Source organism: Saccostrea echinata, unplaced genomic scaffold (genome assembly GCF_033153115.1).
Source record: "Saccostrea echinata isolate AGI-Se365-2 ecotype Australia unplaced genomic scaffold, CSIRO_AGI_Sech_v1 ptg000010l, whole genome shotgun sequence".
NCBI classification, from domain to species: Eukaryota; Metazoa; Mollusca; class Bivalvia; order Ostreida; family Ostreidae; genus Saccostrea; species Saccostrea echinata.
In genome coordinates this window covers 814,064-828,196 of record NW_026889759.1, presented here as the reverse complement: position 1 = coordinate 828,196, position 14,133 = coordinate 814,064, and the positions used below count along the sequence as shown (strand labels likewise).

The window sequence follows — 14,133 nt, the reverse complement described above, 5'->3', positions numbered from 1 at the left end:
ATGGCATGCCTAAACAAAGAGTGTGTTAAAATTTCAAGCACCTATGATGAGTAGTTGCTGAGAAAACTGCGACCAAAGTTTGTTATGTGTGGTACGGACAGACGCACGGATAAACAGGAAGTTGACATCGGATTAGTACAAAAATGAATCCCACCATATGGCATGCCTTAACAAAGAGTGTGTTAAAATTTCAAACACCTGTGATGAGTAGTTGCTGAGAAAACTGCGACCAAAGTTTGTTATGTGTGATACGGACAGACGCACGGATAAACAGGAAGTTGACATCGGATTCGTACAAAAATGAATCCCACCATATGGCATGCCTAAACAAAGATTGTGCTAAAATTTCAAGCATCTGCGATGAGTAGTTGCTGAGAAAACTGCGACCAAAGTTTGTTATGTGTGTACGGACAAACGCACGGATAAACAGGAAGTTGACATCGAATTCATACAAAAATGAATCCCACCATATGGCATGCCTAAACAAAGAGTGTGTTAAAATTTCAAGCACCTCTGATGAGTAGTTGCTGAGAAAACTGCGACCAAAGTTTGTTACGGACAGACAGACAGACAGACGGACAGACAGACAGACAGACGGACAGACAGACAGACAGACAGACAGACAGACACACAAGGGTAAAACAGTATACCCCCCTCTCCTTCGGAGCGGGGGTATAAAAATATGTTTAGTGAAGAAAGCAATTCTTTGAAAGGACTTTAAAATGTTCAAAACTGTGTGTAATTTGTTGATATACATAATGATTTCATCTACAATTAGTATCAACATTTTCTGCGACTCATTTTTTAGTAAAGCTAGGTAAAGTTCATTGATAATTATAAAATAGTTTTGTTGCACTCCTGATTGCAGTAAAATTTAAAATTAAAAGCATAGTGCACAGAATTCAAAAAGTTATGGCAACAACAAGTTGTATTGAATTCGTGCAATATTTCTAATCCCAGATATATCATGGCTAAAACGAATAAAATTATTTAAACTTTGCTTTATATCTTGAACTATTCTCTTTTAATGTCACAAAACTACCTAAACATATGGTAAAAAGATAAAAGTATATTTTATAGGACATATAAAATCACGTGACAAACACTGTTAGCAACTGAGGTCAACTTGGATCTTAAAAAAATGTGTTGCACTCCTGACCGTAGAAATATAGATCTGAAACACAGAAGAATCCTGTAATTGTTAGATTTGAAAAAAAAATTCATGTATCTTTATTTACCAAAATAGAAAGTAAAGAATCATAAACTGATAAAAAAAAAGTTTTCCATGCTAGGGAGCAAAGAAAAAAGAAAAAGAAAAAAAAAAATACCCCCAAATGTAGCACTCCTGAATATATGGGTATAAATGGTTACTTGACTCTCTTTAATGCTACTTGTGATTCAGATAACCTTTTAAAAAATATATAAGTTATTGTTTTACACTTTGAACATTCTTTTTTGACTTAATTGTCATACACATTTTCAAAATTAATTATTTTTGGCAACATTACATTTTTTCTGTTGCACTCCTGACTTGGTATAACATTTTTTTAGCATCGGCCATGATCATCACTTGGACAAACAAAAGTTACTACAGTCTAAATACATTGAATTTGATCATGAAAGTCTATTTCCAACATAAGGCATTATTATTTATTTCACAGATCTTTGAAAAATATCACTTCACCTATATTTTAGAGCAAATTGATAAATATGTGTTCGGTCATTTTTTTTTTTTTAAATATATAGGATCTCCCATGGTTTGTGGTAGGATATGATTTTGCGTCCAACGAGTTGTGTGTTTTATCCCCGAGCCATAGCGGGGGAGATAAAAACACACAACCAGTTAGATAAAAAGTATATGATTCAGAGTTTGGTTCTTAACAGTTTTTTATATCTATACTCCATAATTATTTAAAGAACCATCCAAATAGATCATATGAATGCAATTTCAGTGGGAAAAAAAGTAAGAATTGATAGAGGGGTTTAAAAATAATACACAGAAAAATATTTCTGAAGACTTTTTTTTTAATTTTTGTTTTATTTATACATGTTTAAATCAAGATATAATTGTCACTTTTAAAATTAAAACATAAGCAAATTATTTGTCATTCGAATTAAAAGCAAAGAAATTGAGAATAAATTAGTCAATGATGAAAATATAAGAAGTATAAAACTTTCTAGTCTTCCTTTTTTCAGATCGTGAACATGTAGAGAGAGAGAGGACTCAAATAACATGGATTGACAATTAGAAATCAATGTATGTCCACTCATTACTACCATTGTTCGAAGTGTAATGTATATATATTTCTATTCAAACCGAGTCGAGTCCAGGGATTAAAGAAATTCTACATTATGTCAACACGACATGTCAAGGAGTATGTTAAAAGAGTGGCATCCATTGACCAAGAACAGTACCCTTGTTGGGATCTGAGTGTGAGTTTTTTTAATAACATTTATTATCAGATTACAATATGATAAAATAATTTTATTTTTTCTGATGAGCCATAATTTTTTCTTTAATCTCTGCCTAAGAATATGTTGTTTTGGAGTCAAGAGTTTTTTCTTTAAGCTTTCGCATTGATTAAACAGAATAGTAGTTTCAGAGTCATTGTAAAAATTGTCATATTGTTTCTGACTGATATATAACAAAAAGAACACCTAGTTTGATAATCATCAAGATTTATATACTGGTTAGCCATGACGAGTGAATAACCCTTTGGCAGTGAAAGTTCACTAGATTTTCTGCCATACTCATATTTCAAAATTAATGTTTCCAAGCAATATAGTTGATAACAATCGCACTTATACTCAGAATGGTCATGATATTAGGTATATTACAGGTCAAAACCGTGAAAGGACAAATTTTCGCCATACTCACATCAAACTCTTTGTGAGAAAAGAATTAAAATGATACATACCTACAACGTGTGGGAGGGATGTGTGTTAGTCATAACAAGCCTTCTATCCCCTGCGCTATTGATTTTAGATCACCCTTCATTGTTTACATTGAATTCACATGTAGTTCAGTAATAGTGTTCAAATAATATTCAGCAACTGTAGTTATTTTCTTCTTGGTAATTGAATACGTTCCTCGTGCAATCCTGATATCACCTATTGTTAATGCTAAAGAGTTTTCTTTCTCTAACAAAAAGCTATTAAATGGTTTAGATTATTGTGCAAAGAGTCGGGTAAATCTTCAAAGAATGTTTCAGTTAATATTAAGGAACGGAAATGCGTTGAAATTAATTTTCGTCTTCAGTTTATGTTTCTAATGAGAAAACCGTCACGGTAGCCTAGTGGTAGGGCGTTTCTATTGTGATCAGGAGGCCCGGGTTCGATTCTCGTTCGCCGCGCCGCGTCAAACCTAAGACGTAAATATAGGTAGTGACTGATCCTTCGTCAAGCGACCGGCACTAAAAGTGAAAGTCATGGGTCTTTCGGATGAGACCTTAAAAACCGAGGTCCTGTGTCACGGCAGGCGTTGGCACGATAAAGAACCCTCATCGCTCAATTGCCCTAAGGTGCCGAGTATAGGTATAAATTAGACGTCCTTCACTGTTATATTGTGACGTCTCTAAATGAGTGCAAAAATCTCGATGGGGACATTAAACAACAAAAAATCAATCAATCTCTATCGTACTTCACCGGAGTACATCAGACATAACCGGACCGGATGTATTTTATAGGGATCCGGAATTATTTTAAAGCAATTGGCTATCAACTATTAATCAAACATGTAAAAATTGTAAATATGTTAATAGTGTTTGGTTTTTGTTTATTTGTTTGTTTAACGTCCCTCTCGAGAATTTTTCAATCATATGGAGACGCCACCACTTGCCGGTGGACTGACAGGGTTCAACACTAACGTTAGTCCGTAAGTCTCAGTCTAGTACAATTTCATTCAGACTAGTGAAATCTGTGGCTAATTAGTCCGAACGGACTAATAAAGATTTCTGGAAAACAAAATGAATAAATTACCGATGTTCGATTCTACGACAACTTTTACTGGAAAACCCCGCAAGTATTTTTAGCTTAACTTTTTTGGCGGGTAGTTAGGTAATTCCGAGTCAATTTTAGGACTGATTGATATGAATTTCAACATTTTAGCGATCATGATTTAGTATGACACAAAAAAGATGTCGGACGTTTTGGATGTAGTGAATGGAGAAAAAAAGAACGAGATCGGGAATACGATCGTACTTCCTGATTGCGAGTTTTCAATGAATCTGTGGCATAAAACCCTTCACGTTAATGCTTTCTTTATTTTTCAAAAAAGTATAAAAAGTACATTTAATGTTTATTTTTAAATTTATCGTTCCAAAAAATTGATGTTTCCTTTTTTTGGACGCGGACTCATAAAATCGCGTGCGGACTAGTAAAAGTAAAGAAGCACTAGTCCGGCCGGACTAAAGCCTAAAAATGTTAGTGTCGAACCCTGAGTCTGGAGAGCTACAAATTTTGACCTATACCCGGCACTTAGGGCCATTGAGCAGTGAGGGATCTTTTTCGTGCCAGCACCTACTGCGACACGGGACCTCGGTTTATACGGTCTCATCCGAAGGACCGGTCTCCACTCCCACAGTGGGATTCGAAAATGCGACGTAAGGATTAACCCCCTTACTGTGCGACTCTAGAGCGAACGCTCTAACCACTGCGCCAAGTAATGTTTGGTTGTTCAGTTGTAGTGCTAGTTCTTTTTGTTACTCTATCTCCTTTGTTTTTATGACTTTCTAACTTTTTTCTTTGTCTCATAGACCCGGTCGAGGAAGGAATGTCCCGAAAATTTGACAATTTCTATTGTTTGTGTCTTTGTAGAGAGAGAGAGAGAGAGAGAGAGAGAGAGAGAGAGAGGATATTCAATGTTTTTTAGTTGGATATGGAATTTATTTCACGAGTGGGACAGGATTTTTTAAAATATATTTTTACGAGTGCGAAGCACGAATGAAATATAAAAAAAATCCTGTCTCGCGGGTGAAATAAATTCGATATCCAACTAAAAAACACTGATTTTTCTGTTAATTACATTTTGTTTCATTTTGTCTCTGTCATGCCTTTTCGTAACACAGTGTCAAAGGCTGTGACGTCACAGTTGAGCGGTTGAGACGTCATAGCTTAGAGATCATTGTTAACATGGATTTTAGCAACATATATTTCGGAAGAAACTGACAGTTTTGTCTCTATCAAAATGGTTTAGTTACTATCTCTATCTTATGGCAGGCCAGAAATTATTTTTTACTTTCCTTGATATCCTTTCACACTGTGAGAGAATATCACTTTTATTCAATAAATAAATCACAGTATTTCATTATTGAAAATGTAATAAATATATCCCATATATATATATATATATATATATATATATATATATATATATATATATATATATATATATATATATATATATCAACAAGCTTTTCCAATATGTTTTTCTGTGTTTGTATTCTGTATTTGCCGGTGAAATATGAAGATAACGCACAGTAATCAAGCTCAAACAATACAAATTAGGAGCAGAGCAAACACGGACCTCTAAAAACATCTGAGGCGGAATTAGGTGCCAGGGAGGAGTAAGCATCCGACGTCGACCAGTCACACCCGCCGTGTTCTCCTTGTCATGATCGGGCAAACGGATAAATCCGTAGACAATTTGGAGTAAAAAGAATCATATGGTCTAACAATTTGAAAAACAAGAGTGAACATTCGACTTAATGATAGATTATATTTTCTGACAAGGTCATTGTATCGACCATAGAATTTGCGAAGTTTTGAGGAAATCTTAATTGATAAATTTACAAATTGCAAAACAAAAATCTTTTATCAAATAAAGTAACGAAATTTTGATTGAACATGCGAAAGATCAGTTCGGTTGATTTGTTTTGAGTTTGTAACCGAGTTTATTACCGTCTTTCTTGAAAGAAATACAGACTTGAAATATTTTACAGTCTTCAGAGTATGCACTTTCTTTCTTCTGTGATTTGTAGAAAATGCATGATGTGAAATTTTTTATTATTTCATTGGTTGAAACTTATCGGGCCTTTCCAACAAGCGGAAAAAAGTGTTTATCCGAGCTTGTCGGAAAGGCCCGAGAAGATGAGACTTACACTTAAGTCTTGTCCCATGATCCCTTGCATCCAATAACGAAGTGCAAGGGATCATAGGAGAAAACTAATTGGCAATAGGAGAAAACTAATTGACACTGTTTTTCATATTGCAGGTCTAATATCTATACTAAGGTAATTAAGAAATACAAAACCAAAAACTACTTTCAGTTTGCTGTATAAGACTGTTGCTAAAGACGGCAAAGGTTAAAAAAAATATACTTGTATATATAATTAAATTTGACGTGAGATTGATCTATCTTTTACAGCGACCTCTACCTAAATTACCAGTACCAGATCTCCAAAGAACTTTGGTCAAGTATGAAAATATATTGCAACCAATTCTCAGCATTGCACAACTTCAGAAAACAAAGGAAATCATTCGTAAGTTTGGAGAAAAAAGCGGACAAGGCGAAAATTTACAGGAATTATTACTACAGTATGCAGATACCAAGGAGAATTGGGTAATCATCACAGCTTTGGTCTGTTTTGACAAAACCTTTTCTGTATGAACAATTGTCATTAAAGGAAATGGAAAAAGAGAAAACCTTAATTAGTACGATATTGCACGACAGATGGAGGTTTTAACCACGTTAGACAATCGTTAGAAATATTTGGCAATGATTTCGCATTGTGGTATTTTGCAACGATTTCCTGGTAAAAAGGTATAATTTTGTTCTTCGTTAGGAAGGGATTTGGCATTTTGACAAAATTAGCGTCGTTAGAACGGAGAAACGTTCGATATTCGTACTGAGTTGAAAGCAGTAGCAACCAAAACAAGTAAGACACAAATAAATATGGAGTTTCTAGATTCCATACATAAAACAACTTTATTGCTGGTATATACAATGGTTGTTAAATTCATCTTGTTTGAAATTATCAAAGATGATGCTTTAAATGATCTTTTATCAACAGGTAAAACTATTTTCATCCTCAGAATTAAGGTTTCATAGAGCAATGAAGTGTCCATTAGAAATAATATACTTTCACTATTTCTTAGGGTTGCAAAAATTGCTTCCAAATTGAATCATGAATAAATTTTCTAAGATAATTATCAAACAAACAATGAAGACTGTCATTGTGAATAAGACTGGATATCAATTGTAAGCAACTATGTTTCAGTTAATTTGACCATTTAAAGGAGGACGGTGGAGCACCGGTCAACTTTCTTTCGGGCTTCTGAAATTTGTTTAAAATCCTAGAAAAAAAACGATAGGTTTCAGGACTAAATTAAAGAAAAAAGAAACAAGCCACCTTGCAACCCAGATGGCAGTGATTTGTATAACCAAGCAAAAAGCGAATGTGTGTGTTAATTGAGCACTTGGACACATTAACATTATGCATGTTGACATGTGATGTGTATATATACATTACATGTACTTCTTAATAGAAGCCAATATGCAGCATTTGGCCTTAGCTTTCGAATATTAACATCACTTGAATGGTCAGTTTTGTTACTGTGTATACATACAAATCAGACCTTCTTGTAAGCGCATCAATTTTAATCTTCTATCGAGTAAGTCGAACTTCCAGGTATCAGAGAAGGTAAATACAAAATGACATACATTACTATGTAAGTAATATCATTTCAAAGAAAAAGTAAAAGAAAGCACATGTATTATTACGGCACCACAATGTCGGCGAGAAAAGTCGATTACATCCATCAAGCTTCAGTCATGTAAAATGCAATATTTTTAAGACACACAGAAAATCATTTGACCTCAACATAAAATCCTATCAATCAAAGTCAGAACCTCAAAAAGCACGTAATTAACTCTCTCTCTCTCTCTCTCTCATGATTATCCATTTAACTAAAAATAACTATGCACAAAATTTTATAATCGATTTTTAATTGTATTTTGTCCTATAATTATCCTGTAGAAAACCTAGTTATTTATCGACAGTGTGTTTCATTAATTAACTCGAATTCTGCTTCATGGAAGAAAAGGCTGTAATATTCATGGGTCTGTGCCATTCTTTAAACAAAACAATATTTCTAGCTGCAAATGGTTACAGTGTATACATATGTATACACCGACATGTAAAGGCCAATATACACGGTAAGATTTGTATTATACTACAAAGTCTTACCGTGTGTACACTCTTAATACAGTGTATCATAAGATTTTTCGAATCTTATAAAACTGTATTAAGAATAGAGCTATGTTCTATTTCTTAATACAAATCTTAGCTGACCTTTATCCCAACCAATCAAATGGTTCTGTATGTATAGTGGGGTCATATATTAAGCATCATCCTTTTTTTATATTACTTATTGCTTTGACTCAAAAATTTCTAACTTAAACAGTTTACATAGATACAGATTTCCATAATTACAAAGAATATCATAATATATGTCATAAACTTCTTCCTCTTATTTAAGCGACTCAGATAAATGCAAAAATAAAAAAAAAATGTATCTACTATTATCCCTAACAAACAAATACTATAGATAACTATAGTTTACTATAGTTAACGATAGTGATAACTTTGACACTATGAAAACTTTGATTTACAACAGTGATAACTTTGACACTTTGATTTACTATATAATAGTGATCACTATGAGAACTTTGATTTACTATGGTGAAAACTTTGATTTACTATAGTGATCACTTTGAAAACTTTGATTTACTATAGTGATAACTATGACACTATAGTGATCACTTTGAAAACTTTGATTTACTATAGTCATCACTATGACACTATAGTGATCACTTTGAAAACTTTGATTTACTATAGTGATCACTTTGACACTTTGATTTACTATAGTTAACTATAGTTAACGATAGTAAACTATAGTTAACTATAGTAAACTATAGTTAACTATAGTATTTTTTTGTTAGGGATGGTACAGAACTGAAAAATAAAATAAAGGAATTACCACAAAGAGTCACTGTGGTTCAAAAACTGCTGAAATAGTTTTGAGAGAAATATTGAGGGAAACAGCACGTGGATTTAACTACGTTTATTTCAAATCTTACAGAATCTGCATTAGCGTGTATACAGAAAAGTACTTTACTACAAAAGTATTAGAATACAAATCTCACTGTGTATACCGGCCTTAAGGGATATATGTACATGTACTTTCATACGTGTAAATAATAACTTGGCTCAAGACTCTGAATATTATTGGTTCAAGTTCTTCGGAGTGGCTTCCTCTATTATATATTGAGAATGCATTTATTTCTCTAGATCTGCCATGGGAGATACAAATGTAGAAAAGAGGAAAAAAACCCTAACCTGTTGATATCTAATTGTAAGCTTGTCTATTTGTAACAGCAATGACCCAAGGTCGTCATTTGAACATAATTTAAGGAATCTTAGACCCTATCCTAGTAACGGGGAAACATTATACAATATCATATAAAACGATTACTCAGATATACTGTAACAGACAAAATGGTCATGAACCTGATTCAAATTCCATTCGAGAATTCAAGACTGCAAAAAGAGTAATAAGAAAGAATTGCTATAGCGATTTGCTTTTGAGATGCTTGTTTATCATATGAAAGTGGATATTTAACAAGAAGCCCAAGGACGACAACGCTATCCAGATCTAGAGAAACGAGACCCTTTAATGTCTGAGCTTTAAACATTCTTATCTGCATTTTATCTATTGTCACCAAGTTTACAAACTGTTGCTTTGCTATTATTTTTAAATAATCCATCTTCTTATTCAGTTTTCCTGAAAAAACAATACTTTAAATCAAGATAAACGCGAAGTTTTGGGTACATTGGAACAACGGTGTCAGGTGTAAAGACGAATAATCCCCGTTGAATAATGACTGGGGGTCATTTTTTGATGCCGTAAAATGACTCTCGGTCATAAATGAACCCCGGTCATTATTCCGTTGAAAAATGACCCTTTTGTCTGTAGAAAAAGTGGCATCACCCTTAAAATCTGCATACCCTACATGAAGGAAAATGACTCCTTGTAGATTTTAATTAGGGATTATTTTCCTTTTTGGTTAATAAGATTAAGAATTATAATCAAGAGGCCTGTGAATCAAAATGCTCACCTGAGATAAATTGAGGATAAAGCGATCATCTGTTAGTCTCATTCAATCTTTCAAATGTCTCAGTCAGTCTATGATAAATTGACAACTGTTACATTAATCTACACTATGAGAATTGTTTACAATGTCTATCTACCGATTAATTACATGTAAGTTGCGTCCGAGAGCCTGTTTTTTTTTTAAGTTAATGATTTAAACATTTAAACAGTGTACATACATTCAATTTTCGGATATATAGCGAAAGTATCTTACAATTCGAAAAGAAGAATTACGTGATGTTTTAGAGACTTTCGTAGATTTCCATTAAACCCAAAAGAACAAACATTTATCGACTATCAAGTTCAAACAAAGCTGAGATGCAAGCAATTTTAACCTAAACTGCAAGAAAACTTCCATGAAATCCCAGAAACCGGAAAAGAATGGATTCAATAAAAATAATTTAATCAGATATCCGTCTCTTAACCAACGTGCACTTGATACATGTGCTTTATATTGCACCATCTTTGATTTTGTGGATGCTCTCCTTTATAAGAGAAAATCTTGTCCAACAAATCAACAAATAATATAAAGTAATGTAATTCGTTAAACTGTACAAGTAAATATCCGGTTCGCCCGAACAAAGACAACTTAATCTACTAATCTCGGCCGCGACTGACCAAAGTCGATGAAAAATGGGTAGCAACTGTTACTTCGCCATGCGCTCGTCACTTTGAAGTAAAAGTTGCGGTTCCTTCGGATGAGACCTTAAAAACCGAAGCCCCGTGTCACGACAGGCGTTGGCGCGATAAAGATCCCTCACTGCTCAATGGTCCTGAGTGCCGAGTAAAGGTCAAAATTTGAAACCCTTCACCGGTATATGGTGACGTCTCTATATGACTGAAAAATTCTCGAATGGGACGTAAAACAACAATCAGTCAATCAATATAGCGCAGGAGTATACATAATTCAACCGAAGAAAGAACTTATTTATACACAAATATTTTGTTGTCCAAACGAAGAACTAAGTTGTCAGAACTATTATCTTTTTTTTGTCAGAACAAATATCTAATTCGTCTGAACAATTATAATTTTATAATTATAATTTTAAAGTTAAAATATGTCAAGTCATGCCGTTTGTCATGTAGTTTAGTTGTTAGTTGGCCATACACTCTGTTATCAGTAAAATATCGAAATACGAAACAGATGATAAAAAAGATTAAGACTACAATGTTTGTTATTGCAAGCAATAGACACACACAATGATCACGTGACGGCAGATTTTCTACCTCCTCCTGGAAGAAAAAAAATCGAACTGCACACGTCAGTTAACTTATTCGTTGTGTGAAAAAGTTTGTCCAACCGCTTCAATGGCAATGAAAACAAATTTAAAAATCTTAAATGTAAATGCATTTGTGAAGTTTCATAAAGATTGTCCAAGCCAACCGTCAGAACATTCGTTGACAAAATTTGTCTTTTTTGTTTCCATGGCAACGTGGTCAGATTGAAAAATCAAAATATTTAATGAACATCTAGAAATACTGATCGTCATGTCTGAAAAGTCTTATTAAGCGATAACAAAATGTCTCCCTGACTTACGTTCCGGACGACAACTTTAACCAATAGCCACTGTGACGGATCTATTGTGCAATTTTAATTGTGTGCTGAGAACACAATAGGTCTAATAAATAAGAACACATGTAATGTTTTAAATATATTTTAAATGTGTGTTCGTCAAGAGTTAATCAGAAAAACGCGTGAGAATTAATTACCCGTTGAGACCAAAACCTTGGAATCATCTCTTTTAAACTTTGTATCACTCAGTTGGGATGGGGATCATTTTCCAAAGGGGATCAATAACTTACAGGTTGCACATGTTGAAAAATCACCCTTAGGGTTCTTTTTTCTAAAAAAAAAAAGTACATTTTTTACGACTGAGAGGTCATTTTTCGATAACCCCCGGTCATTTTTCTCCGTGGGTTATTATTCGTCTTTACACCGGATTTATCTTTGAAACTTTTTGTTTCGCCTACAGAACAGTGGTAGACTTAGGGATCACTTTACCCAGCGTCTGCTTAGCTGTCCATCCGTCTGTCACACCCTATATCTTGAGAACTGTAAGAGGCATGGATTTGATATTTTGCATACATATTGCTTGGCACTTTGGCTTTTGCATAATACCGTGGTACCGACCTCGTGACCTTGAACTTGACCTTTGACCTACTTTTCAAATTAGTTGATTGTGCCGATATACAGCATATCTTTGACATTTAAGAGGTAAGTCTATGTTATTTAGCATGTGCACTGTTTGCCATAAAATATTATGAAAAATACAGCGTTACAGTCCACTTGACCTTGACCTTTGACCTATTTTGCAAATATACACCGGATGTTTGGTTGAATTTGTCTTTTTTATTTTGAGAGTTTTTAAAAATGATTTCTTATAATATCACACTATTTCATTGTTCTCTTTAGCTTTGAGGGTGGGGGAATCATATTCCTTTTTGATTGTCAGATTTTATATAATAAATGCTATTCTATCGGTCTTACTATTGATGGATTAAGGTCCATAGCCAAAAAAAAAACCCAAACAGAAAACTTCAAAACTGCCCAAACTCGAAAATCCCTCTTCGTTGGGGTGGGGTTGGACCTTATAATTTGTCTAACTTTTCGGTCCATTTTTTTAATGCAGGAATTCTCCAGTTCGACCGTACAGCAACAAAAGGGGGGGGGCAAGCAGCCTCCAAATATCAATTTACATAGTAAAAGTACATCAAAAAACTATTGTCAGAAAAGTCCCCCACCCCGCGTGCTACAATCCTGTGCATTTTTCCTTTGCTATAATGCCAGTAGCAAAACTATTGTCAGAAAAGTCCCCCACCCCGCGTGCTACGCTCCTGTGCATTTTTCCTTTGCTATAATGCCAGTAGCAAATAAATATCTGACCATCCTTAGATTTATTTCAATCTTTAATGGTACTACGAAGCAGGTTCTATACATGCGTCCCTTGGTACACTCTAGTATTAAGCTTTAAGAATCAATATAATATACAATTTGAACACATGGGTAACTGATATTTTCAGATTGATATATATATATATATATATATATATATATATATATATATATATATATATATATATATATATATATGAAGCACTAAAAATCGATTTAGGTCAGTTGTGGCTGTGATTCGCACACGAACTTCCGATCACGGAGCGAGCGCTCTGACGACTGAGCTACCTTGAAGGCTCATTAAATTTTGAAATGTTAATTATAAGTAACACTTTGGCGAATAATTATAGTATTGTTGAAACAAGATAGTACAGTTCTTGAATAATGTTCAACAATACTATTCGTCGAAAGTGTTAATTAACATTTCAAAATTTAATGGGGCTCTTGAATTTTAAATTATTAGTCTTCTTCTAATTCTGTTCTACATGTACAATTTACTTCATTACTATTTCAGTATCTAAATTATTATGTAATAGTAATATGTGGGAGAGAATACAACGTTGTACGATTTAACACTTCGCATTAATTAAATCGGTCGTTTATGTAAATCATAAAGGAGACAGATTCCGTAGGTCGAGAGTTCAACCCCGGGTTGGGGCGGAAGGGGTGTTGCTAAAACGCGGAACGGAAAACGGAACGGAACGGAAAATATGATACCAGTTTATAGCCCTTGAAAAATACAAATTATACCAAAAACGATATAAATTATATGTGTTGTTCATATTTATCCTTGATTATCAAGAATGAGTTGATCTCTTCATGTATACCGGTATTCTCATATGAAGTTTCCAGTACAAAAGCAAAGCATAGGGTACGGAAAACATGAAATATATACACGTGGTATATATAAAACGTTGTGGTGAGATATGAGTGAATTAACTTTATAAAAGACCACTCTGATCAACATGAATAGCCAGTATTCGATATTTATATGTGAAAACACAACATAATTTTCGATGCACAGGCACCTAAAGCGCGAATAACCATGATATCGTACAACTCTGCATCCCCCACCCACCCCCATCCCC

General features: G+C 33.9%; 1 protein-coding gene across 1 annotated transcript in view; it reads left to right on the top strand.

The window, feature by feature from the left end:
* The first annotated feature begins 2,238 nt into the window (after positions 1 to 2,238).
* The window catches only part of LOC133184108 (choline O-acetyltransferase-like), a 48,184-nt gene continuing 36,289 nt past the window's right edge, over positions 2,239 to 14,133 (top strand). The window contains exons 1-2 of the mRNA XM_061318961.1: positions 2,239 to 2,433; positions 6,365 to 6,559. Coding sequence (XP_061174945.1) covers positions 2,260 to 2,433; positions 6,365 to 6,559 — 369 coding nt within the window. The 5' untranslated portion in view covers positions 2,239 to 2,259. The remainder of the gene's footprint in view (positions 2,434 to 6,364; positions 6,560 to 14,133) is intronic.